General features: G+C 60.1%; 5 protein-coding genes across 5 annotated transcripts; 2 read left to right on the forward strand and 3 right to left on the reverse strand.

The window, feature by feature from the left end:
* Positions 1-1,780: 1,780 nt before the first annotated feature.
* On the reverse strand, positions 1,781-9,107 carry SMO (smoothened, frizzled class receptor). Its single transcript, XM_066550172.1, has 12 exons — positions 8,858-9,107; positions 6,355-6,560; positions 5,575-5,784; positions 5,324-5,496; positions 4,952-5,171; positions 4,740-4,863; positions 4,568-4,660; positions 4,258-4,366; positions 3,913-4,098; positions 3,481-3,629; positions 3,263-3,397; positions 1,781-3,064 (listed from the first exon to the last, which is right to left on the reverse strand). The coding sequence occupies exons 1-12, from the start codon at positions 9,105-9,107 to the stop codon at positions 2,559-2,561; spliced, it is 2,361 nt and encodes a 786-aa protein (XP_066406269.1). The 3' UTR covers positions 1,781-2,558.
* Positions 9,108-11,082: 1,975 nt separating this feature from the next.
* Positions 11,083-15,768, reverse strand: TSPAN33 (tetraspanin 33). Its single transcript, XM_066550173.1, has 8 exons — positions 15,608-15,768; positions 14,164-14,221; positions 13,923-14,050; positions 13,739-13,813; positions 13,549-13,644; positions 13,167-13,295; positions 12,260-12,421; positions 11,083-11,685 (listed from the first exon to the last, which is right to left on the reverse strand). Exons 1-8 carry the CDS (start codon positions 15,710-15,712, stop codon positions 11,584-11,586), a joined length of 855 nt encoding a protein of 284 aa, XP_066406270.1. The 5' UTR covers positions 15,713-15,768; the 3' UTR covers positions 11,083-11,583.
* An 831-nt stretch (positions 15,769-16,599) lies between these two features.
* Positions 16,600-19,942, reverse strand: LOC136557270 (uncharacterized). Its single transcript, XM_066550959.1, has 5 exons — positions 19,911-19,942; positions 19,175-19,259; positions 18,236-18,619; positions 17,521-17,646; positions 16,600-16,732 (listed from the first exon to the last, which is right to left on the reverse strand). The coding sequence occupies exons 2-5, from the start codon at positions 19,230-19,232 to the stop codon at positions 16,644-16,646; spliced, it is 657 nt and encodes a 218-aa protein (XP_066407056.1). The 5' UTR covers positions 19,233-19,259; positions 19,911-19,942; the 3' UTR covers positions 16,600-16,643.
* A 1,491-nt stretch (positions 19,943-21,433) lies between these two features.
* On the forward strand, positions 21,434-23,780 carry LOC136557135 (acrosin-like). Its single transcript, XM_066550730.1, has 5 exons — positions 21,434-21,504; positions 21,631-21,894; positions 22,027-22,292; positions 22,467-22,612; positions 23,403-23,780. The coding sequence occupies exons 1-5, from the start codon at positions 21,434-21,436 to the stop codon at positions 23,778-23,780; spliced, it is 1,125 nt and encodes a 374-aa protein (XP_066406827.1).
* Positions 23,781-24,605: 825 nt separating this feature from the next.
* On the forward strand, positions 24,606-27,248 carry LOC136556947 (acrosin-like). Its single transcript, XM_066550398.1, has 5 exons — positions 24,606-24,694; positions 24,821-25,084; positions 25,279-25,544; positions 25,764-25,903; positions 26,778-27,248. Exons 1-5 carry the CDS (start codon positions 24,624-24,626, stop codon positions 27,246-27,248), a joined length of 1,212 nt encoding a protein of 403 aa, XP_066406495.1. The 5' UTR covers positions 24,606-24,623.
* Positions 27,249-27,679: the final 431 nt, after the last annotated feature.

The following is a 27,679-nucleotide window of genomic DNA, read 5'->3' on the forward strand; positions in this document are numbered from 1 at the left end:
ATTTGTCCTTGGTGCCCAGCTGGAGCAGGAATTGTTTTGTCTCCCTGCTCTGTGCACACAGCTCACCATCCCATAATATGGAGCTCAGACCCACACACCAAAGCAGCACAGAATGTGAAAAATAGAAAAGCCAAGCCCTGAGGCAGCAGGGAGAGCACAGGGAGGTTATCCCAGGGATCCAGGCCGTGCCTGGTGATTTATCTGGGAAAACAACGGGTATCAGGAGAGGAGGGAGAGGCTCTTTGGGAGGGAGGCTCCAACAATTGGGGCTCTGTGAGAAGCAGAAAGCTCAGGCCTGGCTCCTTCCCTCGCTCCTGACAGAGCCTGGGATGGCTTTGCCCAGAAGTCTGGGAGAAAACAGCCTTGGAAAAGCAAAATTCCTCTCCTTGAGAGCTGTGGCTGGTGCAGATCCACAGCAGAGTTTGGTTTCTCCCACAAACAGAATTGAGGTAGAACAGGAGGAAAAACCTGCATTTTCCAGGTTGTTTTCTGTTCCAACTGAGATTCCATCCTTTTAATTCCACCTGATGGGTGGAAAATGCCAATTTCTCCCTGGGGATCAGTGGTTCGGTGAATCCACAGGGAATATTACTCAAATTTCTTGAAATTCCCCCGTTTTTCCCCAGCGAAACATCTGGGGGTGCTGGGAGATGTGTGACCCTCTGTGCTTCGCTCTCCTGCACCTCCCATGGGAATGTTGGAGCTTTTCCCTAAGGATATTTCAGGGGAATTTGCTGGATTTTGGCAAACTGGGGGTGTTTTCTTCCTTCAAAATTTTCTCCCTCTGCACCAAATCAAGGTGGGGTTTTTGGGAGGGGATGTGATTTGTCAGCACATCTCCTGCTGCTTCCAAAATTATAATAATGTGAGTTTTTCTGTTTCAAAATGGCAAATAGTTTTGTTAGAACTGGGGTTTTAACTAAGTAAGCCACAAAATAAAATATACAAAAAGAAAAAGGGCAAAAAAAGGGAGATAAGGAGAAATATTTTGTTTCATCCAGGACAATCCAGCTTTGACTCTGGAGCATGGTCAGCCCAAAAAAAAATAACAAACCCTGGAAAAATGCAATTTTCACTGACCAATTCCAGCTAAATTTCAGGGTCTGGTTTGCAGGATAACCAAACCCTGCAGCTGCATGGCCCTCAAGCAAAATAAAAAAAGGATCTTTTCCAAAAGCAGCATTTTCCCCCCAAAAAAAGCACCAGCACCGTGGGAAACTTCAGATGCCTCAGTGGGACCCCACCCAGGAGCACCCCAAAATTTGGGGCTGCCCAAATTTTGGGGGTTTGGGGGATATTTTAGCCCGTGGTGCCACCTGCTGGCAAAGGCCCCATTTGTCCCCAAAACTGCCCAGCTGTCACCAAAACCGCCCAGTTGTCCCCAAAAATGTCCCCACAGCCTCCGAGGGCATTTCCAGCCCCTCAGAGCTCCCTCCTGCAGGTGGAACAGGGGGCTCAAAGGACTTTAAAGCAGTTTTTAAATGTGCTTTAAAGCAGTTTGAAACGCTTTTAAAGGTGCTTTAAAGCCATTTGAAACACTTTAAAGCAGTTTTTGAAGCAAGAGGGTTTTTAGGAGAAAGGACAACCCCTCCCATAATGTTTTCCCTCCCCAAAAGAGCCCAGAGCAGCCACTGGGATTGAAAATCTGTAAATTTAATACTGATACAGGAGGGTTTTTCCTTTACACAGCAAAAATGAACCCGTGGAGGTCACTGGGATAGCAAAAAAAAAAAAAAAAAAAAAAAAAAAAAAAAAAAAAAAAGCCAAGAGCCTACCAGGACTTAATAAAAAAAATCCAAACACCAGCAGGGACTGGAGCCCTCCTGCCTCAGGACTCCGCTGGGTTTGCTGTGACTCGATTTTTATTTTTTTTTATCCTAAAAAAATAATAAAGAAAGCTTTGTTCTGGGGATTGCTGACCCTGATTCACTTCGAGCACCCCGAGGTTTTTGGGGTTATTTTTTTGCTCAGGAGCACCCAGGCAGCCCAAGGTGCTTCCTGTCCCATCTCCCTGGTGCTGCCACCCCACTAATCCTGATTCGGGTCTGGCTCAGCTCTCTGGGGAGCTGGAAGGCACTTTGGGGTCTCGGAAGGGACTGGGGTGAACCCAAAAGAGGGGTGCACACCAGGGATGCTGCTACTGCTGCTGCTGCTGCCCCTGACTGGGCTCACCCCGAGCAGAGGCACAACGATACAAACATTAAAAAAAATCAGAAATTTAAAAAAATTTGCTATTGGCACAAGTGGGGGTGAGCTCTACGTACCTCTAGCCATGGGTGGGGCAGAGCTGCCCCAAATCTACCCTGATCTAGGCTGTCCCCAGGTGTCCCCCTGGTCCCTAAATCCCTGTGGGAGCTGGGGCTTGTCCCACTGACAGCTCCTTTCTCCCGGTGATGCTGGAGGGAATCCCAAAACCTCTCCAGGCTGCGAAGTGCACGGAGACAAATCCTCCAAGGGGAGCAACGGGACGTGGTCAGGTGGGTGGAACATTTGGGATGGATCCCTGTGGGATCAGGTGGGTTCTGGTGCCCCCACGCCCTCCCCACATCCCTCTGGGGTCAGAAGTCCGAGTCGGGCTCCAGCAGCTCCGCGTCCACCAGGTTGGTCCGGGAGTGGATGGGGGCCAGCCCTGCCCGGCGGCCCTGAGTCCTGGGTGCCCCGGGGCGGGGCAGGGGCCCGGGCTGGGGGGGCCACAGGGCGCCCCCGTGGTGGTGCCAGCCCTGGGGCTCGGCGGTGCCGCTCTCGGGGCAGAAGGGGCTGCTGATCACGTGCAGGACGTTGGCCCTGCGGCCGCACCCGTCCCACGCGGCCCCGGGGAAGGTGGCATCGGGCTGGACAGCTGGAAGGACATCGGGGGCAAAGGCCACCAGGCAGGGCTGGGGGGGCAGGCGGGGCAGGCGAGGGACGGTGCTGGGCATGGTGGAGTGCCCCGGGCAGCGCTCAGGGTCTGGGGTCACCTCCTTCTTCTTCTTCCTCCGCTTCTTCTTGCGGCCGCTGCGCTTCTGCAGCTCTGGGGACACGTCGGCCTCCACCACCCACAGGTTGGCCCTCTCCTCTGGTGGCACTGGGGGACGTGGGGTGAGGTGGCTGTGAGTGGCCACGTCCTGCCTGTGCCTCCTGCCACCTCCCAACACCCCCCGCCACCCACCTGATCCCACGGGGATCCATCCCGAATATTCCATCAACCTGAGTACACCCTCCCAGCACACCCCCAGCCCGGCTCATCCCCCAGACATTCCCCACGAGGTCCCCAAGGACTTGCCAGGTGTCGCCACGGGTGTCACAGAGATGTCCTGGGGCAGGATGGCCCCTCTCCTGGCCACCATCTTGGTGACGTGCTGGGCCCACGCCGAGGACACGTCAGCTGACGGCTCATTGATGTTGAACGCCAAGCCGGCTGTGGGGACAGGGGGATCTGGTCAAGGGGGGCTTTGGGGACCCCGGGGGGCTGTTGGGGACATCCCTGCCCTGGGCACGTACCCACGGGGCCGTCGTGGGACACGGTGTGCATGCTGAAGGACAGCTCCTGGCCCGGGTCACGCAGCAGCTCCTTGCGCTTGGAGAAGGCCTTGGCAATCATCTTGCTCTTCTTGATCCTCTTGGGCTGGTCATCGCTCTGCCCCGTCAGCCTGGGGACACGGGGGACACACGGGGGCACAGCTGTCACAGCCGGGCAACAGGGACCCTCCCCAGCTCCCCCTCCTGCACATGGGGACACCAGACCGGGGAATGGGCTTGGGGCTGGAGGTGTCCCACAAACACCACATGGGAGAGGCCACCCCGTTCCTGAGCTGCTGTGAGCCCACAACCCGTTGAGCTGAGGGACAAACATTCTGGGAATGTCCTCCAACATCCCACTGGATGGGGCAGGAAGGGCTCCAGGGAGCTGGGGCGACGCCCTCGGGGTCCCACCTGCACCAGGTGCGCTTCCAGATGAGCAGGGTGGCCTTGGTCCAGACCCAGGTGCTCATGGAGACGCCGGTGCCGAACATGGCGAAGAGGTTGATCTTCTCCACCAGCAGGCTCGGCCGGTTCTTGATCTCGCAGTCGGGGATGGGCTTGTTGGTCTGCGTGGCGATGGTCACGTTGGCCTCACACCTGCGGGGACACACGGGGACAGTGGCCCTAAGGAGCAGGGACAGCCCACGGCCCCCCACAGCCCTGCAGGGTGGAGATGTGGTGGCACCGCTGGTGGGACGTGGGGCTGTCCGCTGCAGTGCCAGCGTGTCCCCATCAGCCTGTGCCTGTCCCACTCACAGGACGTATTCCCGGAAGCTGCGCTCCCACTCGGCCTGGTTGAAGAAGTCATAGAAGTGGCAGCCAAAGGTGATGAAGACAAAGCCAAAGGCCAAGAAGCCAAAAATGCCTGGAAGAGAAGAGGGACAAACTCCAGCCAAGCTCCAGTGGCACTGAGACAAAGACACCACACTGGGGCCGTGCCACCACCACCACCACAGCTTTGTCCCCCTCTGTTGCCACCCCAGGAAGGGGCTGTGTGACTTCAGGGGACAAAATGTCCCCGTTCCCACCCTGATTCCCTGCGGAACAGTGCCATTGAAGCCCTCACCCAGGCGCAGCATGGTCTCGTTGATCTTGCTGGCCGCCTTCTCGCTCAGCAGCCCGGGGTGGTTGCTCTTGATGGAGAAGAGCGTCATGACCCCTGTGGGGAGGACGAGGGGGTCAGGCTGTGGGGACACCCACGGTGACCCCGTCCCTTCCCAGAGCAGAGCCACACCTACCCCGGATGAGGAAATAGCCCCCCACGATGAGCACGAGCCCGATGGGGGCCAGCACGAAGCCGGCTCGGTAGCGGTAGTTCTTGTAGCCCACGAAGCAGATGCCACTGACAGAGTCACCGTCCACCTGGCAGGGACAGGGACAGGGACAGCAGGGTCAGCTGGCTGCGGTGTCACCCTGAGACACCATCCCCTGATGGTGGTGGCCTCGTTACCTGCGCCACGGCCAGGATGGCCACGGTGAGCACGAAGGGGATGGACCAGGTGATGAGGTGGAAGTAGGAGGTCTTGCCCAGCAGCGGCTGGTAGGTGGTACCCAGGGCCTTGAAGGATGTGTGCCAGGCGTAGGTGAGCATGACAAACCAGATGACACCCGACATCAGTGAGTAGTACACGATGACGAAGATGATGACGCAGGACAGCGTCTCGTTGGAGCTGCGGAGAGGTGAGGCGAGAGCGTCACCCAACCCCGTGGGGGGACACGCAGGAGCAAAGGGGTCTCACCCTCCATGCTCCCAGGAGGCCAGCAAAGCCTGAGAGCCCTCCTTGGTGTTGGGGACAGCCCTGGGGATGGAGGTGACACCTACGTGGGCTCGCCCAGCCGCATGGTGCCATCAGCCCGGCACACGATCTCGTCGCGGGCGCCGTCCATGAACTGTGCCAGCCAACCAATGCTGCCCACAAAGAAGCAGGCGTTGACGTAGAACAGGATGACGGCGGGGTAGCGGTTGGAGTTCCTCCAGTCAGCAACAAACGTGGCCTGGAGGGGTGGAGAAAGCGACAGCTCGGTGCCATTCCCCTTTTGGGGACAGCGCCCCAGAAGGAGCTCGTGCCTCACCAGGGTGAAGAAGGTGCAGAAGATGGTGACGGAGCTGAAGGCGGCGATGTAGACGTGCATCTCGCGGTGCTCCTTCTCGGTGAACAGCGGGTTCTGGCACTGGATGCCGCAGCCCTCCACGTCCTCGTACCAGCTCTTGGGGTTGTCCGTCCTCACCAGCGGCGCCTCGCACTGCCCCGAGCTGTTGAACTTGATGTTCTGCACCTCGTTCTGCCAGAGGGGAAACCAGTGAGGAGGAGGAGGAGGAGGAGGAGGAGGAGGAGGAGGAGGAGGAGGAGGAGGAGGAGGAGGAGGAGACACCCCCGTGGCCAAGATGGACATCAGTCCCCTGTGGAAGGCAGGGGACAGCTGGGTTCCATCGAATTACCTGGGAATCCTGGAATGGTTTGGGTGGGCAGGGACCCCAGAGCCCCTGCAGTGCCAGCCCTGCCATGGCAGGGACACCTCCCACTGTCCCAGGCTGCTCCAGCCCCAGTGTCCAGCCTGGCCTGGGGCACTGCCAGGGATGCAGGGGCAGCCCCAGCTGCTCTGGCAATCCCAGCCCAGCCAGGAATTCCTCATTGCCAAGATCCCATCCCTGGCTGCCCTCTGGCACTGGGAGCCATTCCCTGGGTGCTGTCCCTGCAGGCCTTGGCCCCAGTCCCTCTGCAGCTCTCCTGGAGCCCCTGGAATGTGCTGGAAGCTCTCCCTGGATCCTTCCCTTCCCCAGGCTGACCAACACCAGCCCTTCTCTCCTCCAGAGAGTGGCTTTCCCCCCACTCCCCCGTGCCCGTGCCGTACCGGGCAGCCCTCGGGGAAGCGATCCGTGGTGCACTTGAGGAAGTCGGGCCAGCCGCGCTCGCGCTCCACAATGGTGCAGGGTGCCCGCGTGGCCTGGCACAGGGTCTGGCTGGGCAGCTCCACCTGCCCATCCTCACACTTGGGCATGTAGACAGCGCAGAGCAGGGGCTGGATGACGTCCCAGCAGCGCGGGGCATTGCGCAGGCCTGCGGGGAAGGGACAGCACCGTCACCACCCCTGGCACGGCCACCTCCTGCCGTCCCCACAGCACCCACACAGCACAGGGACCCCTCTGTGGGACCCTCCTGCCGTCCCCACAGCACCCACACAGCGCTGGGACCCCTCTGTGGGACCCTCCTGCCGTCCCCACAGCACTGGGACCCCTCTGTGGGACCCTCCTGCTGCCCCCACAGCGCTGGGACCCCTCTGTGGGACCCTCCTGCCGTTCCCACAGCACCCACACAGCACAGGGACCCCTCTGTGGGACCCTCCTGCCATCCCCACAGCACCCACACAGCGCTGGGACCCCTCTGTGGGACCCTCCTGCCGTTCCCACAGCACCCACACAGCACAGGAACCCCTCTGTGGGACCCTCCTGCCATCCCCACAGCACCCACACAGCGCTGGGACCCCTCTGTGGGACCCTCCTGCCATCCCCACAGCACCCACACAGCGCTGGGACCCCTCTGTGGGACCCTCCTGCCATCCCCACAGCACCCACACAGCGCTGGGACCCCTCTGTGGGACCCTCCTGCCGTCCCCACAGCACCCACACAGCACTGGGACCCCTCTGTGGGACCCTCCTGCTGCCCCCACAGCACCCACACAGCACAGGGACCCCTCTGTGGGACCCTCCTGCTGCCCCCACAGCACCCACACAGCACTGGGACCCCTCTGTAGGACCCTCCTGCTGCCCCCACAGTACCCACACAGCACTGGGGACCCCTCTGTGGGACCCTCCTGCTGTCCCCACAGTACCCACACAGCGCTGGGACCCCTTCTGTAGGGCCACTGTGCCCATCACCAGGGCTGCCCCTCCATACTGTGCCCACCCTCAGCCCCTGATAAACCATTCTCTACACTGCACCCATCCCCAGCCTCCTGCTGTACCCATCTCTGAGGCCATTCTATCCTGTTCCCCCTCGACACCACACCCTCCCTGTACCCCAATCTCCTGCTCCTCTCCACATTACACGATCTCCACTCCCTGTTTGCTGTACAGTGTACAGCACTGTACTGTGCCCATCCCCAGACACCCACTGTACTGCTCCCCTCCATGCTGCTCCTATCTCCAGTCCCTTTTTTATCAGTTTGCTACACTGTACCCATCTCCAGTCCCTTTTTAATTAGTTTTCTACACTGTACCCATCTCCAGTCCCATTTTAATCAGGTTTCTATACTGTACCCATCCCCAGCCCCCTGCTAGGCACTTTTCTACAGTGCACCCATCCCCAGCCCCCCTCTATGCAGTTTTCTATACTGTACTCATTCTCAGGCCAGTGTTATACAGTTTTCTATGCTTTACCTATCCCCACTCACCCTCTATAAAGTTTTCTATACTGTCCCCATCCCCAGCCTCCCTCTATACAGTTTTCTATACTCTACCCATCTCCAGCCCCCTGCTAGGCACTTTTCTATACTTTACCCATTCCCAGCCCCTCTCTATGAAGTTTTCTATACTGTACCCATCCCCAGCACTTTGCTATACAGTTTTCTATACTGTACCCATCCCCAGCACTTTGCTATACATTTTTTTGTACTTTACCCATCCTCAGCCCCCCTCTATAAAGTTTTCTATACTCTACCCATCTCCAGACCTCTGCTAGGCACTTTTGTATACTGTACCCATCCCCAAACCCCCTCTATAAGGTTTTCTATACTTTATCCATCCCCAGCCCCCCCCTATGAAGTTTTCTACACTGCACCCATCCCCAGCCCCTCTCTATCAAGTTTTGTATACTGTACCCATCCTCATCCCCTCCTCGACACAGTTTTCTAGACTGTACTCACTCCCAGGCCCCCTGGATGCAGTTTTCTATACTTTACCCATCCCCAGCCTCCTGCTAGGCACTTTTCTATACTCTACCCATCCTCAGCCCTCCTCTACGAAGTTTTCTATACCTTACCCATCCCCAGCCCTGTGCTATAGAGTTTTCTATACTGTACCCATCCTCATCCCCTCCTCGACACAGTTTTCTAGACTGTACTCACTCCCAGGCCCCCTGGATGCAGTTTTCTATACTTTACCCATCCCCAGCCTCCTGCTAGGCACTTTTCTATACTCTACCCATCCGCAGCCCCCCTCTACGAAGTTTTCTATACTTTACCCATCCCCAGCCCCCCCTCTATGAAGTTTTCTACACTGTACCCATCCCCAGCCCCCCCACACTACACCCAAACCCCCGTCCAAGCTCTCCCCGCCTTCCCCGCTCCCCATCCCCCTCCAGCCCCATCTCGGGCCTCTCCCGCACTCTCCCCGCTCCCGGTGCCGTCCCGTCCGTACCGGACCAGAGCAGCAGCTTCCCGTGCGCCTCCTCCTGCGAGGCGGAGTCGGTGGCCAGCAGCGTGGAGGTGGCTGCGTAGGGCAGCGCGGAGCCCAGGCAGGCGCCGAAGCGGAGCCGCTCGCAGGGCGCGGGGCGGCGGCAGCGCGGGGGCCCGGCCGAGGCGTTGGGGGCGGCGGGGCAGCGCCCGCCCAGGGCCAGCGCCAGGGCCAGCGCCAGCGCCCAGCGCCGCCCGCCGCGGCCCGGCCACATCGCGGCGGTGCTCGGCGGGCTTAGGGCGGCTCGCAGCGGGGCGAGGGGCCCGCCATGGCCCCGCCGCCTTTGTTGGGCTCGCCGGGAGCGAGCGGAGCGGCCCCGCTGCTGCTGCTCCTCCTCCTCCGCCGCCGCCGCCGCCGCCCGCGGCCCGGCCCGGCCCGCGCCCCCCGCCGGGGCGGGCTGAGGGAGGGACCGCGGGGGAAGCGCTGCGGAGGGTAAGAGACGCGATTTGTGAGGGGAAAAGTCGCTGGAAAGTGAGGGAAAAGTCTTTTTTCTGGGGAGGAAAGAGTCCCCCTCTGTAAAGGAAAAAGTTCCTCTCGTGAGGAAAGAGTCACTTTTGGTCAGGAAAAGTTTCATTTTTCTGAGGAAAAGTTCCCTTTTTCTGAGGGAAAGCTTCTTTTGTGAGGCAAAGTTCCTTTTTATGAATAAAAGTTCCTTTTTATGAGGAAAAAGTCGCTAAAAAGTGAGGGACCATGATTTTTTTTTTGGGAGGAAAGAGTTTCTTGTGAGGGAAAAAGTTCCTCTCTTGACGCAAGAGTCACTTTTGGTCAGGGAAAGTTCCTTTTTATGAGGAAAAGTTCCTTTCTATAAGGAAAAAGTCACTTTCTGTGAGGGAAAAAGTTGCTAAAAAGTGAGGGGAAAGTCTTATTTTGGGAGGAAAAAGTCCCCCTCACATAAGGCCTTTGTGAGGAAAAAGTGGCTTTTTGTGAGAAAAAGACACATTTTGTAGGGAAAATATTCCTTTTTCCGAGGGGAAAAGTTCCCTTTTGTGCAGAAAAACTCCAGCATGAGGAAAAAAATCTCTTGTTGTGAGGAAAAAGTCACTATTTGTGAGGGGAAAGTTCATTTTTATCACAAAAAGGTCCAATTTTCGAAGGAAATAGTCACTTTTGTGACAAAACCATCACTATATATGAGGAAAATATAAATTTTGTGTGGGAAAAGTTCCTTCTTGTGAGGAAAAGATCTCTTTTTTCCTGTGAAATAAAATGCCTCTCTGATGAAAAGGCCTTTGTGAGTAAAAAGTTACTTTTTGGAGGTGAAAAGTTGCCTTTGCGGGGAAAGAAGCCGCTTTTGGGAGAAGAAAAGCTACGTTTTAACGGGAAAAGTTACTTTTTGGGGAGCAAAAGTTACTTTTCTGGGACAAAATACACTTTTTCTGGGGGAAAAAAGTTACTTTTTTGGGGGGAGTACTCTTTTTGGGGAAAAATCAGTTTTGGGGGAGAAAGCTTGATTTTTGTGGAGGAAAGACCCTTTTTTAGGGGTAAGTTACTTTTTTGGGGGGGAAATCAGTTTGGGGCGACAAAAGACACTTTTGGGTAAAGAAAAGTTGGTTTTTGGGGACAAGTCCCTTTTGGGGGAAGAAAAGTTGCTTTTCGGGGAGGAAAGAGGGGGTTTTTGAGGGGAAAAAGCCCTTTTTTTTTGAGAGCAGCTACATCTTAGAGTAAACTTGCTTTTTCGGGGTGAGAAGTAGCTCTTCGGAGGGGAAGTTTTGGGAAGAAAAGTGAGTTTCGGAGGGAGAAAAATCACTTTTTTTTTTTTGCGGGGAGGTGCCATTGCTCGGGGAAGCAATCACTTTTGGGGGAAGAAATCCCATTTCGGTGGGGGGATGAGGCGGGTTTTGAGGGGGAAAAAAGCCAAAAAAAGGGTTTTTTATGGGAGAGAAGCGTCCCGGCCGCACACAAAGAGCCGGGCGCTGGGCCGCATCCCGGCTCCCTCCGCGGGAGGGACCACCCAGCCCGAGCCGAAGGGAACATTAAAAGAAAAAAACTCTAAAAACCCAACCCCAAAAACTCCACCCACGGGTTTGCGACAGCTCCGAGGGGCCGGGCCAGGCCCCTCGGCCGCTTTTCCCCGCTCGTTTTGGGGTCTCACAACAGCACAGGGCCGCGGCGCGGCCTGGCGTGGCCTCGTGTGTCCCCAGAGCCACCGCGGCGTCCCCGGCCCCTGCAGCCCGGCACAGCCCGGAGCGTCCGGCCTCGTGTGTTTATTGTCCGGGAAAGGCAAGCAATGGGCACAGCCCGGCACCCCCTCGGCCGGCCGTGCTGTGCCCTCGGCTGTCCCCGCGACCAGCGACACCGAGACGGGCACCCGGACACGGGGGGGGGGGACATCTCCGTCCCTGCAGCCCGGCCTGGGCGAAGGCAGCTCGGTGCACGGACGGACGGACAGACAGACAGACAGTCAGACAAACGTCCTTCTCCAGCGCACGCGGGGAGGGGAAGCACATCCCAGTGCGAAGCTTTGTGCCCAGCAGGACGGACGGACAGACAGACAGCGATTCCCCGGCGCTGCTTCAGCTCAGCACCTCCAGGCCGAGCCCAGCACCGGCTGCCGAAGGCACGGAGTCTCCTGTGCGGCCACCGCGGATCCGCATTCCCTCTCGTCCAGCGGAGCCCCTCGGGCTATCCCCGCGGATCCGGGGCTCGGAATGGCCCCGGGAGCGCCGCCGTGCCACCCGGAGGGTGCGGGCTCAGGACCAGGGGTCTGCCCGGTGCTGCTGGTTGTAGAGCTGCAGCTTGATCTGGTCGCGGATCTGGTTGATGAGGAGCCGCGCCAGGACGATGCCCACCACCTGGAGGGGAGAGGGACGGGGAGGGAAATGAGAGAGGAAGGGAGTGGGAAAGGGAGAGGGATGGGGAGAGGAAAGGGGGATAGATCAGGAGAGGGAGGGCAGAGGAGGAAGGGGAGAGGAGGAAGGGGGAGATGGAGGAGAAGGAGAAGAAAGGGCAAGTGAGATAAAGGGAGGGCAAAGGGGAAGGAGAAGGGAAGAGGAAGGGGAGAGGAATAGGGGGGAGAAGGGAAGAGAAAGAGGAAGGGGAACAGGGAAAGAAATGAGACGGGAAGGGGAAAGGGAAGAGGAAGCAGGGAGAGAATGGGAGAGGAAGGGAAAGGGAAGAGGGAAGTGGGAGAGGAAGAAGAAGGAGAGAAAAGCAAGAGAAAGGGCAAGAGGGATGGGGGAGAAGGAGGTACTGAGCAACACCAGGCAACGTCACCCCATGCCCCCCATGCCGGACATTTGCATCACTCCCCCACCCCAAATCCCATCCCAGCTCCCCCATCTCACAACCAGCCACCATTAAGGCAACTCCCCAAAAAGCCCCAGAAAGCAGAGCTCTGGGGCAGCCCCTGGTCCCCCAGCCCCGTACCTGGGGCAGGGCCAGCCCCAGGGTGATGCCTCCCAGCAGGAAGAGGTTGCTGTGGGTCCAGTTGACCAGCTTGTCGATGCAGCCGTTGGTGTGGATGAAGGCACTGGCCTCCAGGTAGCCCCTGGCCTGCATCCCGTGGCCACACATGGTGTTGATGACAGCCTGGGAGAGGGGACAGAACACAGAGGGGCTGGGGACAGAACACACTGGGCGCCCTGCTCTTGGGGGGCAGCTGGAGAGACCAGACCCCTGCCTTGGTGGGGTGTCCCTTCCTCAGTGTCTCCACGCTGTCCCTCCAGAGCCACCTGGCCCCAAAGAGCCAATCCCAGCTCTGGAGAGGGAGAATTCTCCCCCACCTCACCACAGCATTTCCACACAGGAGTCCCCAAACCCAATGGCTGGGATGGGGGAACCCAAACCCAGAGGGTGGGATGGGGGAACCCAAACCCAGAGGGTGGGATGGGGGAACCCAAACCCAGAGGGTGGGATGGGGGAACCCAAACCCAGAGGGTGGGATGGGGGAACCCAAACCCAGAGGGTGGGATGGGGGATCCCAAACCCAGAGGGTGGGATGGGGGATCCCAAACCCAGAGGGTGGGATGGGGGATCCCAAACCCAGAGGGTGGGATGGGGGAACCCAAACCCAATGGTTGGGATGGGGGAACCCAAACCCAATGGTTGGGATGGGGGAGCCCAAACCCAGAGGGTGGGATGGGGGAACCCAAACCCAGAGGGTGGGATGGGGGAACCCAAACCCAGAGGGTGGGATGGGGGAACCCAAACCCAGAGGGTGGAATGGGGTCCATAAATGTTCCCTTCCCTTGGGCAGGGCTCCAGGCCCAGCCCAGCCCCCGGGGCAGGGAGGACAGGCACGGGCAGGGTCCCCTGAGGCCACCCCAGCACAGACCTGGTCAGCGTCGTGCAGGCAGCAGGAGAAGGGCACGGAGCAGCGCTCACGGCTGGGGTTGGTGGCCGTGCAGTTGAAGTACATGTTCTGGGACCAGTCCTTGTAGGAGACACCCCCGCAGCAGCTGAACTGCGGGCAGGACACGGGGCTCAGTGGGGAGGGGACCCCAGCCCACGGCAGGGGGACAGGACACTCAGGGCTCTTTGTGCCCCCAGCCCTCCCCAGCCTCCCCCTGCCACGCAGGACATCACCGTGAACATCTTGGAAGAGCCATCCAAGATCCCCAGCCTGTGCTACCCCACAGATGTAAGCCTGACATGGAAATGGGGACATGTCCCCATCCGCTGGAGGGACACCCCGCCCTTGCAGGCCCCCCCGTCACCTCCTTCTGCCCGAAATCGATAAGGTTCTGCAGGTCCAGGTCGTCCCGGTAATGCACGATGGCCCCGTTGATGATCTCGCTGACCTTCCCACGGGCCTGGGGGACAAATGGGGGGACAGCAGCGAGGCTGCCACCCAGCAGGACAGGACTGGGGTCACCCAGCACCCCCGCTGCCCTCCCTTATCAGTACCTCATCAGAGAACACAAAGCCCAGCACGCCGGCCGCCAGCTGCAGGAGGAAGATGATGGTCAGGCAGACGGAGAACTGAGAGAAGAGGAAGGTGATGGTGAGGGGAAGAGGAAGGTGATGGTGAGGGGGGCACCGAGATGCCACCAGGGTCCCCAGCAGAGTGCCCACCCCTGGCAGGACTCACCACCTGCAGCAGGCAGATGTTTTCCCGCAGCGAGCCCACGCAGCCGCAGAAGGTGATGAGGAAGGTGAGGACGCCCACCACGATGAGGAGGATGGCAGGGTCCACTGCCAGGCACGCCATGGCCGCCTCTGTCACCATGGACGAGCTGTCACCACACTGCCAGCACCCCCAGGACCCCACGTGCCACCCCAACCGTGCTGGTGGCTCGGACCCAGCAGGGCTGGGGAGCCCCCGAGCTCACCTGCGTGCTTCAGCAGCCGGGCATACAGCCCCACGGCCACCATCACCATGGAGATCATCTGCAGAGGGACACAGGTGACCCCCGTGCCACACCCACGGCCCCACCTGCAGCTCCCCAAAGCCAGGCATGCACCCGAGCTGCAGCCGCTGCCTCAGCTTCCCCTTGTCGCATGGTGTGCACCGTGTCCCCTCCTACTGGGCGGTCACATCTGTCCCCACCTCCCTGGAGCTGACATCTGTCCCCACCTCCCTGGAGGTGACTTGCCAGCCAGCGCTGTTCCTCTACGGGTGGCTGGACACAGCGATGTGGTTTATGGGAAGTACGGAACTTCCTCAAAAATAGAATTGCAAACACGGAAATAACCCACCAAAAGTCCCTGCAAAAAAACCCTCCCAAAAGCATTAAAAACCCCCAAACATAAAAAAAACCCACCGAACCGCCCAAGCAGTACCAAAGTCTCCAAAACGTTTTTAAAAAATCCTGGAAGCATTAAAAATTATTCAAAACATAAAACTTCCCAAAACCATAAAAATTCCTCAAAATATTAAAAAAAAAACATCAAAAAGGCCCCCAAACGTGGAAAACTGTGGCTTCCCTGCAGGAGATGTCCCTGGGGAGGGCTGGGGACAAGAGGGGCCTCTGTCCCCCTCTCTGGGGGTTGTCACCTGTGAGGGTCCAGGAAGGGTCCCAGTGAGGTTGTGGGGACCCAAAGGACCCCAAAAACCCTTGGGGAATGGGGCAACCCCTTCTGTAGGTTCTGGAATGGGGGATCCCAATGGGGTCCAGGGATGGGGACACTCCCAGGCGCCAGGAGTCCATCAGGAATGGGGGAACACTGGGGTTGGGGGGCTCCAGGGATCCCGAGGAGAGCGGATTGCAGTGGGGACCAGGGGTGGGGACAGCTCCAAAGCCAGGGGGTTCCCGGTGGGATCCTGCGGATGGAGGTGGGCTGGGGGAATGCAGGATCCCAAATAGGTCCTGGGCTGGAGAGAGGGCCAGGGGTCCCTGGGTATGGGGGATCCCAAAAGGGTTCAGGGATGGAGACATTCCAAGGGCTGGGGGTCTCTGGGTATGGGGGATCCCAAAAGGGTTCAGGGATGGAGACACTCCCGAGGGCTGGGGGTGCCGATGGGATCTCAGGGATGGGGGATCCCAAAAGGGTTCAGGGATGGAGAAACTCCCGAGGGCTGGGGGTCTCAGTGGGATCTCAGGGATGGAGGATCTTAATAGGGTTCAGGGATGGAGACATTCCCAGGGGCTGGGGGTCCCGGAGATGGGGGGGGTCCCAAAAGGATTCAGGGATGGAGACATTCCCAAGGACTGGGGGTCCTGGTGGGATCTCAGGGATGGGGGGTCCCGGGGATGGCGGTGTCCCAGGGATGGGGCCAGCCCGCGGGTCCGGACGTCCTTCGGGAGCGCGGTGTCCCGGTGTCCTCGCACTCACCCAGAAGAGCAGGTTGAAGAAGAAGAGCATGTACTTGGCCACCGGGCTCACGAAGGAGAAATCGTCCCCGAGGGGCCCGGCGGGGACCGCCGCCCGCTTCGCCATGGCCGAGCGGGGCCGAGCGGGGCCGAACCGCACCGGTCCCCGCTTCGCCCCGCGGCGAGCGCCACCGAGCCCCGCCCCCGGGTCCCGTTCCCCTTCCCGCCCACTCATTGGCTGGATCTTCCTCACTCTGCCTTTCCATTGGACAACTGCCCCGTCACTCAGCCCCGCGGGTCCCGCCCCCGTGCGTTGCCGCACCTGTCCGTGGTGGGCGTGTCCATGGGCGGGGCCAGCTCTGCCCCTCCGCCAACAGCGCCGCCCAGCGGCCATGAGAGAACGAGCGCGCTTGGGGACACCGGGACCCCACAGCCACCCCTAAATGGGGACACCGTGTGACCCCCACAGCCCGTCCCTAAATGGGGACATCCCGGGACCCCACAGCCACCCCTAAATGGGGACACCCCCGTGACCCCACAGCCTGTCCCTAAATGGGGACACTGTGAGACCCCCACAGCCTGTCCCTAAATGGGGACATCCCGGGACCCCACAGCCACCCCTAAATGGAGACCCCCCGTGACCCCACAGCCCGTCCCTAAATGGGGACACCATGTGACGCCACACCTCAGCCCTAAAAGGGTCCCCCCATACCCCACATCCCCCCTCCCAAGCCCCCTGACCCCTGGTGGGTGGGAAGGAGGGGTCACCCCCACTCTGGAGCAATGCTCTTTATTTGGGGTCGCCGGGTTTGTCCCCTCCCCAGCCATGGGACCCCGGGGTTTGGGTGTCCCCTGGAGGGCAGGGGGACCCTGCGCTGTCTCCTGCCCATCCCCGGGGGTCCGAGCAGAGCCCCCCACCCCAAACCATCGTGCAGCCCCCAAACCCATCCTGCGCCCCCACCCTAGAGCATCGCCCCAGCCCTGTGCCCCTCACTGGGGCAGTCGGGGCCATGTCCTGCCCCGGTGTCACACGAGGACCAGTCCCGTTGGGGGTGGCCTCAGGTGTTGGCACTCTTGAGGTCACCCAAGGCCACCTCTCCTTCTTCCCCTGCAGCCACAGCTGTGGGATCCTGGGCTGGGCCCCGTGCTGAGGGGACAGAGAGTGGGGACATGGGACAAGCCTGGCCCCACACAGCACTGTCCCCATCCCCATCCCTGTCCCCATCCTTGTCCCGTCACCATCTGCACCCTCGTCCTCATCCCTGCCCTGTCTTCATCCCCACCATCATCGCCACCCCATTCCCTCCTCATCCTCATCCCCATCCCCATCCCATGGATCCTATCCCATGGATCCCATCCCATTGATCCTGTCCAAAGGAACCCATCTCATCCCACCCCATGGATCCCATCCCATCCCACCCCATCCCATGGATCCCATCCCATGGATCGCATCTCATTCCATCCCATGGATCCCATCCCATCCCATCCCATGGATCGCATCTCATTCCATCCCATGGATCCCATCCCATCCCACCCCATCCCACGGATCCCATCCCATCCCATGGATCCCGTCTCATTCCATCCCATGGATCCTATCCCATCCCAATCCATCCCATAGATCCCATCCCACCCCATCCCATGCATCCCATCCCATCCCATCCCATGGATCCCGTCTCATTCCATCCCATGGATCCCATCTCGCCCTATCCCCACAAGGGAGCTGCAAATCCCCTCCCCACACAGAATCCCATCCCCAGTGGACCAAAGGGTCTCCAACTGCCCCCATCCCACAACATCCCCCCTTTGTACCCCCAGCATCCCCCAACACTTCCCTGTGCCCCCCAAACACCACCCTCTATGTCCCCCAGCACCCCCTTTTGTGCCCCCACACTCCCCTTTGTGCCCCCCAGCACCCCCATTGTGCCCCCCACCCACCTGGGCGCCCCCAGCAGTGGCCCTGGCAGTGGGCACACACCAGCACCCCGATGGCCACCGCGGTGAAGGCGGCCGTGAGGACACAAATCACCATGAGCATGTCCGGCTCTGCGGCCTTGGGGACCTCTGCGGGGTGACAATGGCATGTGGGGACACCAGCTGGGCCAGCCCCCACTCCCTGTGCTGTGCCAGGCTGGGGGAACCCTAAACTGTCCCCGGGGAGCAGAGTCAGGGACAGACAGACACATTAGGGACAGACACACCAGAGACAAGGGACACGTCAGGGCATGCGGGGACCCCAAACATGGCAGGGGGACAGAGCAGGGACACCTGGCACTGCCAAGATGGGACAAGGGACAGACACTTTGTGGGGACCCCAAATAGAGCAGAGGGACAGAACAGGGACACCTGGCACTGCCAAGATGGGACAAGGGACAGACACCTTGTGGGGACCCCAAACAGGACAGGAGAACAGGGCAGGGACATCTGGCACTGCCAAGGTGGGACAAGGGACAGACACCTTGTGGGGACCCCAAACAGGACAGGGGAACAGAGGAGGGACACCTGGCATCACCCAGATGGGAACAGAGCTGGAGGAGGTGACAGATGGGTCAGGGAATTGGAGACACCCCCAAATTCTGGCACCACCCAGGGCTGGACACACCAGGGAGCAGAGGGACCCCAAAAGGGACAGTGCCACCCCTGCCCCGCTCACCTGCCACGGCGGGCTGCAGCACCAGGGAGCAGAGGAGCTGCGGGGCAGCGGCGCGGGTGGCGTAGCAGGAATAATTCCCGAAATCGGGATCGCTGAGGTTCCTCAGCAGCAGGGACACACCGCTGTCCCCTGTCCCCGCGGCACAGAAGGCCACCCTGCCCCTGAAGCGGCTGTCGGGCTGCACGGGCGGCTGCCAGCCCGGCTCGGGGGGCGGTGGCTGCCAGCCCAGGCGGTGGCTGAGGACGGGGACAGCGTGGTGGCCGCCGGCCTGGTGGGTGCAGCTGAGGGTGACCCCGCGCAGGTCACCCCAGGGCTGCGAGCCGCAGGGCAGGCAGGCGTCCTCGCCGACGGCCGCTGTCACCGTGACGGTGACAGGAGGCTGGTCTGGGAGGGGACACAGCGGGGTCAGCGCGCTGGGACACCAGGGATGTGGTACAGGGGCCACCCGCGAGACAAGGGGACAGGGGACATCTGTGGGGACACGGCCGGTGGAGCCAGGACCAGGGGCTTGGAGGCGCCAGGACCTGGGGCTCGGTGGTACCAGGACCGGGGGTTTGGAGGTGCCAGGACTGGGTGTTCAGTGGTGCCAGGACTGGGGGCTCGGTGGTGCCAGGACCGAGGGCTCGGTGTTGCCAGGACCGGGTGTTCCGTGGTGCCAGGACCGGGGACTCCGTGGTGCCAGGGCCTGGTGCCAGCACCGAGGGCTCGGAGGAGCCAGGACCGGGTGTTCGGTGGTGCCAGGGCCTGGTGCCCGCACCGAGGGCTCGGAGGAGCCAAGCAGCCGCCCCGTGAGTCACCGCCCTGCCGGGAACGGCTCCCCCGCCCTCCCCTCGGGGTCCCCGCCGCGGTCTCCGCGCAGGGGAGGAAAGGAGGGTTGGGGAGGGGGTCTCTGGGAGCGGGGGCTCTGCCCGGACCCCCCACCCCACTGCCCGTGGGTACCTGCCCGGGCGAGGAGGGGGCACAGAGCCAAGAGCGCCACGACGGGGAGCAGCGCCATCCTGCCGGCATCCGGAGCGGGCAGCGCCTGGGGGCACGGCAGCCTCAACAGCGGGCACCCCAAAACCCTGGGGGCACCCCAAACACAGCCCCCCATGGGGCTGTGGGGAGGGACCCCCGGGGTATCCAACCCCCCACACCCGCCGTGAGCAGGGGCGGGGATTTTTGGGGCTGGGGTCTGGGCAGGGGGCGGGGAGATAATGAGGCTGGGGGATGGGCAGTTATAGAGCATGGGCGAGGGGATTATGGGGCTGGGGGCGGGGGTTTCATGGGGCTGGGGGCTGGGGCAGCTGTAGGGCGGGGGGCGAGGGCATTATGGGGCTGGGGTCTGGGCAGTTATAGGGCAGGGGGTAGGGGTCTATGGGGCAGGGGTCTGGGCAGTTATAGGGCAGCGCGTAGGGGTTTATGGGGCTGGGGTCGGGGCAGTTATAGGGCAGGGGGTAGGGGTCTATGGGGCAGGGGTCTGGGCAGTTATAGGGCAGCGCGTAGGGGTTTATGGGGCTGGGGTCTGGGCAGTTATAGGGCATGGGCGAGGGGATGATGGGGCTGGGGGCTGGGCAGGGGGCAGGGTGGGTGTAGGGCAGCGCGGTGGGCAGCAGCCCCCGGTCCCCGGGATGGTCGGAGCCCCGGCCCCGCCCGGGGAGAGGGGACAGCCCCGGCCCCGGCCCCGGCCCCTCACCGTGGCTCCGCTGCCGCCCGCCCGAGCCGCGCTCAGCCCCGGCCCCGCCCCGGCGCCGCCGCCCGGCCCCGCCCCGGCCCCTCCCCGCCAGATGTGCCTCGGTCATCCAGATGTGCCCCTCTCATCCAGATGTGCCCCTGCCAGCTGTGCCACTGCCCAGCCCAGATGTGTCCTGCCCGGCAGTGCCCCATCCAGATGTTCCCCCTGCCCACCCAGCTGTGCCCATCCCCGCCCAGAAGAGAAACAAAGCAAAACATCCGATCCCATTTTTAATAATATATTCCATGCAAGATATCCATACAATTTACTAAGTTTTTAAAGTTCATATTAAGTTTTTTTATATTTAGGTTTTTTCAAGTTTCTATTTTCATGGATTAAAAGTGTGTGTAGGATTTTATCATACAAGCAAATAAATTTATATTGTATAAAGGATGTAGGGAAATTACACATTTTATATTATAGGCTATTGATGTCATGCAGAAAATAGATCTTAACATGATATGGTATAATAATAAAGAATTAAATAATATAAATAGGAAAATAATATAATATAATATAATATAATATAATATAATATAATATAATATAATATAATATAATATAATATAATATAATATAATATAATATAATATAATATAATATAATATAATATAATATAATATAATATAATATAATATAATATATAATGTTATGTTATAATATATAATATATTATAACATTATATATAATATATAATATATAATATATTATAATATATTATAATATATATTATACATTATGTATATAATATATATAATATATTATAATATATTATATATTATATTATATTAATAATATGGTGTTAAAATAGAACAAAACACTATTAAGTCTCTTTCCACATACTACAAGGATTGGTGCCTTTGTTTCCATAAATATACACTATTAACGTAATAATATATTAATATAGTAATATAGTAATTTATTAATATATAATTAATGTATTTGTGTATAATAACATATTAATGTATTGATATTTAATAATGTATTTATATATAATTAATGTAACAATATATAAAATATATTTACATTATATAATTAACAAATTATTAAAAAATGTATATATTAATATCATTACATTACAAATAAGCATTATTTTATGTATTAATAAAAATTTGTAGTAATATTAGTGGCAATTAACACTGTGATGCTACAGCGAGGTTACCACCGAGGTAAACAAATTTGTACTACCATTAGTCATTATAAATTACATCTAATGAAGCACCGAGAGCCCTAATGATTAAGTATTTATGGGAGCATTGATCTCTGAGTTCCATTTTGAGGCGCCACCAGCCCAGGCCCTGCTGGGCTCCCTGGGCCCAGCACAGGAGGTGGCCCTGCCCTGGCTCGGGTGGCACTGTGCTGTCGTTATGGTCCCTGCCACCCACACCCTTCCAAGGTTCCAGCGCTCTGTGACATCACTCCAGCCTGCTGGCAGCAGAGGTGACAGCTCAGCTCTGGCTCTGCCACCTGCAGTGCTGGCGCCGATGGCTTTGCTGTGGCTGCTGATCCTGCTGGCCCTGGCCGGGCCCGTGGGGGGCACCTGGGACACCTGCAGGTCAGTGGCCCCGGGGGGCTTGGGGACCCTCGGGGCTTCCCTGGCACAGCCTGGGCACAGAGGAGCCCCTGGGGGTCTCTGTCCCTGCTGTCCCCGAGCAGGGCAGTGACGGCTTTGTGCTTCCAGAGGCACCTGCGGGCTCCGGCCCTTGGATTTTGACCACAGCTCTGTGTCTGCCAACTATGACCACTCTGACGGTGACTACGCTACCTTGGGTTCTTCTGATGTCACCTCCCTCGACATGGACAGCCCCGGTGTCCCCTCAGGGGCCTGGCCTGGCATTGTCAGTGTCCAGGCCACCCTGGAGAACGGCACGTGGCACATGTGCTCTGGGGCCCTCATAAGCCCCCAGTGGGTGCTGACGGTGGCCCAGTGCTTCTTCAGGTCTGGGTAAGGACGAGCAGGGACAGGAGTATCCCCACAGGAGGGACAGGGGTGTCCCCACAGCAGGGTCAGCTGTTGGGCTGCCACATCCCATGGCCCTGCTCCCTGTCACCCTTCTGTCCATCACCTGCCCCCCAGGGACATCTCCATTTACAAAGTGGTGATGGGGACCACGGATGTGGCGCAGCCGGGCCCTGAGGCTGCAGTGAGACGCATCCAGAGGCTCCTGAAGCACCAAAACTACGTGGCTGCCACAGCCATGAACAACATTGCCCTGCTGGAGCTGGACCAGCCCGTGGAGTGCAGCGACTACATCCAGCTGGGCTGCGTGCCCGACAGCTCCCTGGCAGTGTCCGAGCTGAAAACCTGCTACATCGCGGGCTGGAGGAACACCCCGGACAGCGGTCAGTGCCAGCCCGGGGCAGGGCCGGGCCGAGCCACGGGCACACGGCCCCGGGCAGGGACACGGGCCCGGGCCAGGGGCTCTGCGGGGACACGGCCCGGGCCAGGCCCGGGGCTGGGCCCCGAGTGTGGGGCTCTGCCCGGGGGCCGCCGCTCAGTGCCCTCTGTGCCCACAGCCCCCAGCCCACGCCTGGTGCTGCAGGAGGCCAAGGTGCGGCTCATCGACGTCCAGCTGTGCAACAGCAGCCGCTGGTACGGGGGGGCCGTGCACCCCCAGGACCTGTGCGCAGGGTACCCGCGGGGCGGCATCGACACCTGCCAGGTGGGGCTGGGCCCGGGCTGGGCACAGGGACCCTGAGCCAACCTGGGCCCCATGGAACCCCCAGAGCCAGCACAGGGACCCTGAGCCCCAACATGGCCCCATGGAACCCCCAGAGCCAGCACAGGGACCCTGAGCCCCAACATGGCCCCACGGATCCCCCCAGAGCCAGCACAGGGACCCTGAGCCCCAACATGGCCTCACGGATCCCCTCAGAGCCAGCACAGGGCTCCATGGATCCCCTCAGAGCCAGCCAGGCCCCAAATATGGTCTGGCCCCATCTGGGCCTGGCCCAGTGCCCTCCCAGCCCTGCTGCCCTGCCACTGATGGGTGTCCCTTGCCCATCCCCATGTCCCTGTCCTGTCCCATGTCCCAGAGCTGTCCTGCCCTTCCCCAATTCCCAGATCCCTCTCCTGTGCCTGCCTGCTGCCCTTCCCTACCCCTTCCACCATTGCATCCCCTCAGGCCCAGCCCAGGCCAGGTCAGCCCCTGTCCCACCCCTGTCTCTGTTCCCTGTCTGTCCTCATCCCTGTGTCCCTGTCCCTGTCCAGGGCTCCTGTTCCCTTTCCCATCCCTGTCCCCATCCCCATGTCCCCATCCCCTGTCCCTGTCCAGGAGCTCCTGTTCCCTTTCCCATCCATAGATCCCTGTCCCGTGTCCCAGGGCTGCCACTCCCCATCTGTGCATCCCTGTCCCAGTGTCCCCCTGTCCCCAAATCCCATCCAGTGTCCCCATAACCCCGAGGTGTGGCTGTGACCCTGGAGCAGCCCCTGACCCCTCTCTCCTGTGGCAGGGGGACATCGGGGGTCCCCTGGTGTGCAAGGACCACGTTGGTGACTACTTCTGGCTAGTGGGCCTGGCCAGCTGGGGCAAGGGCTGTGTCGGAGAGAAACGCCCCGGAGTGTTCGCCTCCACCCAGCACTTCCGAGGATGGATCCAAGTCCAGATGGGAATGGTCCCTGCAGACCCCAGCCCCACACCTACAGAGCCACCCCTGACCCCAGCCCCCGCCCTCATGCTGTCCCCAACCATGACCCTGACTGTCATCGAGACAACACCGAAGCCGGAATCGGAGAACTTCATAACGGTTTCATTCCCAAAATCCATCCTGCTGAAATTCTTCGGGAGTCTGCAGAAGTTCCTGGAGTTCCTAAGGGACAAATTGCGTTGATCAGGAGGGGCAGCAGATCCAGTTCTGGCTGCAGAGGATCTCCAGCAGCCCCAGACGGGGCTGTGGCTGTGGGGCCAAGCCAGCCCCGGTGCCCAGGGCTGCTGTGCCCTGCCCACGCTGACCCCTGCGCCCACCCTGATGGTGAATCCAGTTTGTGCTTCAATTAGAGTTGTTCCAGTTCCCAGTTAGCCACTGTGTCCAGTTTGGTCTCCTGGGAAAAACAGGGATGGGACAATCTGGGGGAAAAGGGTGGGGTTGGGGTTGGGCCTGGTTTGGGGGAGAAAAAGGGGAGCAGAAAAAGGGAGGAGAGGAGGGAGGGGAGGGGAGGATGGGCCTGGAGGTGGAGAGAGGGAGAAGCTGCTCCAGCCCAGGTTCCCCAGCAGAGCCTCAGGTGTGCCAATTCTGGGAAAAGTCCTGGAGAGGGACAGCAATGGGGACAGCTGAAGCTGCCATCTGGAATCCTGTGGGGGTGCTGGAAGTGCCACCCTGAGCTGCTGCTGCTGCCACCCAGGGCTGTCCCCTCTGTCCCCAGCTCGTGTCTCTGAGGCTGCTGGGACCCATCCCACTGCTCCTGCTGTTCCCTCAGTCCCCATTGGGATCCCTGGATCTGGGACATTCCCTCTGCTCCAGAGGGACCCCGAAGGTCCCTCCAGCCCAAACCATGCCCGGGTTCACAGCTCTGTGCTGCCCTCCCCCCACCCGAGGCCACCGAGCCCCACACATGGAACCGGCCCCTCTGTGATGTCACCCCAGCCTGGTGACACCGCAGGCACCGCCAGGGCCCTGGGTGTCACCAGAGGTGACAGCTCAGCTCTGGCTCTGCCATCTGCAGTGCTGGCGCCGATGGCTTTGCTGTGGCTGCTGATCCTGCTGGCCCTGGCCGGGCCCGTGGGGGGCACCTGGGACACCTGCAGGTCAGTGGCCCCGGGGGGCTCGGGGACACTCAGGGCTTCCCTGGCACAGCCTGGGCACAGAGGAGCCCCTGGGGGTCCCTGTCCCTGCTGTCCCCGAGCAGGGCAGTGATGGCTTTGTGCTTCCAGAGGCACCTGCGGGCTCCGGCCTTTGGCATATGACCACAGCTCGCTGGTTCAGGACTACGACCCCACGGCCGATGACTACACACCTTTGTCATCTTCTGATGGCACTGCCGTTGATGTGGCCAGCCCCGGTGTCCCCTCAGGGACCTGGCCTGGCATCGTCAGCGTCCAGGCCACCTGGGACAACGGCACCTGGCACATGTGCTCGGGGGCACTCATCCACCCCCAGTGGGTGCTCACGGTGGCGCGCTGCTTCATGGACACCCAGTAAGGAGGAGCAAGGACAGGGATGTCCCCGCAGGAGGGACGGGAATGTCCCCACAGCAGGGTCAGGGATGTCCCCACAGCAGTGTCAGGGATGTCCCCCTAGCACAGGGAGTTGCCCCGAGCAGAAAGGGAATTGAGCTGCCACAGTCTGTGGCTCTCTTCCATCAGTTCCTCCTCCATCTCCTGCTCCCCAGGGACACCTCTGCCTGGAAGGTGCTGATTGGGGCCACGGATCTGGCCCAGCCGGGCCCCAAGGCCCAGTGTCGCCACATCGGGAAGGTCCTGAAGCACCGGGGCTACAGCGATGCCTCGCCAGGCAACAACATCGCCCTGGTGGAGCTGGACCAGCCCGTGGAGTGCAGCGACTATATCCAGCTGGCCTGTGTGCCTGACAGCTCCCTGCCAGTGTCCGAGCTGAAAACCTGCTATGTGGCAGGCTGGAGAGCCACCCCAGAGAGTGGTCAGTGCCCACCCGGGCTGGGGACAAGTTGGGGACCACAGGGACGTGGCTGGGTGGGCCCAGGGCAGAGGCCAAAGCTGTGGGAGCCGAGCCCTCTGTGCCTGGAGCCCTGGGCAGGGACACAGAGGGACAGGGGCACAGGCTGGGCCCAGGCAAGGGGCTCTGCCCAGGGAGGTGCCCGGTGCTCAGTGCCCTCTGTGCCCGCAGCCCCAACCCCAGCACCGGGCCTGGTGCTGCAGGAGGCCAAGGTGCGGCTCATCGACGTCCAGCTGTGCAACAGCAGCCGCTGGTACGGGGGGGCCGTGCACCCCCAGGACCTGTGCGCGGGGTACCCGCGGGGCGGCATCGACACCTGCCAGGTGGGGCTGGGCCCGGGCTGGGCACAGGGACCCTGAGCCAACCTGGGCCCCATGGAACCCCCAGAGCCAGCACAGGGACCCTGAGCCCCAACATGGCCCCATGGAACCCCTCAGAGCCAGCACAGGGCCCTGAGCCAGCCTGGGCCCCATGGATCCCCTCAGAGCCAGCACAGGGACCCTGAGCCCCAACATGGCCCCATGGATCCCCCAGAGCCAGCACAGGGACCCTGAGCCAACCTGGGCCCCATGGAACCCCCAGAGCCAGCACAGGGACCCTGAGCCAACCTGGGCCCCATGGAACCCCCAGAGCCAGCACAGGGACCCTGAGCCAACCTGGGCCCCATGGAACCCCCAGAGCCAGCACAGGGACCCTGAGCCCCAACATGGCCCCATGGAACCCCCAGAGCCAGCACAGGGACCCTGAGCCAACCTGGGCCCCATGGAATCCCCAGAGCCAGCACAGGGCCCATGGAACTCCCAGAGCCAGCACAGGGCCCTGAGCCAACCTGGGCCCCATGGAACCCTCAGAGCCAGCACAGGGCCCTGAGCCAGCCTGGGCCCCATGGAACCCCCAGAGCCAGCACAGGGACCCTGAGCCCCAACATGGCCCCATGGAACCCCCAGAGCCAGCACAGGGCCCTGAGCCCAGCATGTCCCACCCTGTCCTTTATCCTGCGGGGGCCCTTCCCTTTCCCATCCATGGATCCCTGTCCCGTGTCCCAGGGCTGCCACTCCCCATCCCTAGGCCCCTGTCCCAGTGTCCCCCTGTCCCCAAGGCCTGGCGCTCTGCCCCCAAATCCCTTCCAGTGTCCCCATAACCCCGAGGTGTGGCTGTGACCCTGGAGCAGCCCCTGACCCCTCTCTCCTGTGGCAGGGAGACACAGGGGGTCCCCTGGTCTGCAAGGACAACACCGGTGACTACTTCTGGCTGGTGGGCCTGGCCAGCTGGGGCAAGGGCTGTGCTGGTGACAAGCGGCCCGGGGTGTTCACGTCCACCCAGCACTTCCACAACTGGATCCAGAAGCAGATGGGAATGGTCCCATCCAAAACGCAGCCTCCTCCGCCTGAGCCACCCACCCCCACCATTGAGATAGAGCCACCAGAACTGGAACCAGAACCAGAACCTGAACCAGAGCCAGAACCACAACCACAACCGGTACCAATACCGGTACCGATACCAGAACCGGAGCCCATACCAGAACCAGAAGAAGAGGAAGAAGAAGAACCAGAGCCAACACCACCACCGCCTAAATTTATAACGATTTCATTCCCTAAAGCCATCCTGCTGAGGTTCTTCACGAATCTGCAGGAGTTCCTGGAGTTCCTGCGGGACAAACTGGATTGAGCAGGAGGAGGAGCGGATCCAGTTCTGGCTGTTGGAGATCACAGCAATTCTCTGCTGGAGCCACGGCTGTGCCAAAGCCACCCCCAGTGCCCAGATCTGCTCTGCCCTGCTCTTTATCCCCCCTCCACCCACCCACCCTGGTGATGAACTTCAGTTTGTTCTTGAAATAGAGTTGTTCCCAATTATCCTCATTTCCAGCCCAGTTCAGTCTTCTGCTCACAACAAGGATGGGACAATCTGGGGAAAATAGGGTGGGGTTGGCTCCTGGTTTGGGGGGGATGAGGGGCAGCCAGGGAGGGAGGGAGGGAGGGAGGGGAGGATGGGCCTGGTCCTCCACCACCTCCATCACCTTCTGAGGAGCTCTTAGGATGGCTGGGACAGGGTCAAACTCCCACCCTGAGGCGTCATCCCTGCTCATGGGCCACCAGGAA

The sequence above is a fragment of the Molothrus aeneus genome, chromosome 5 (genome assembly GCF_037042795.1).
Source record: "Molothrus aeneus isolate 106 chromosome 5, BPBGC_Maene_1.0, whole genome shotgun sequence".
Taxonomy (NCBI): Eukaryota; Metazoa; Chordata; class Aves; order Passeriformes; family Icteridae; genus Molothrus; species Molothrus aeneus.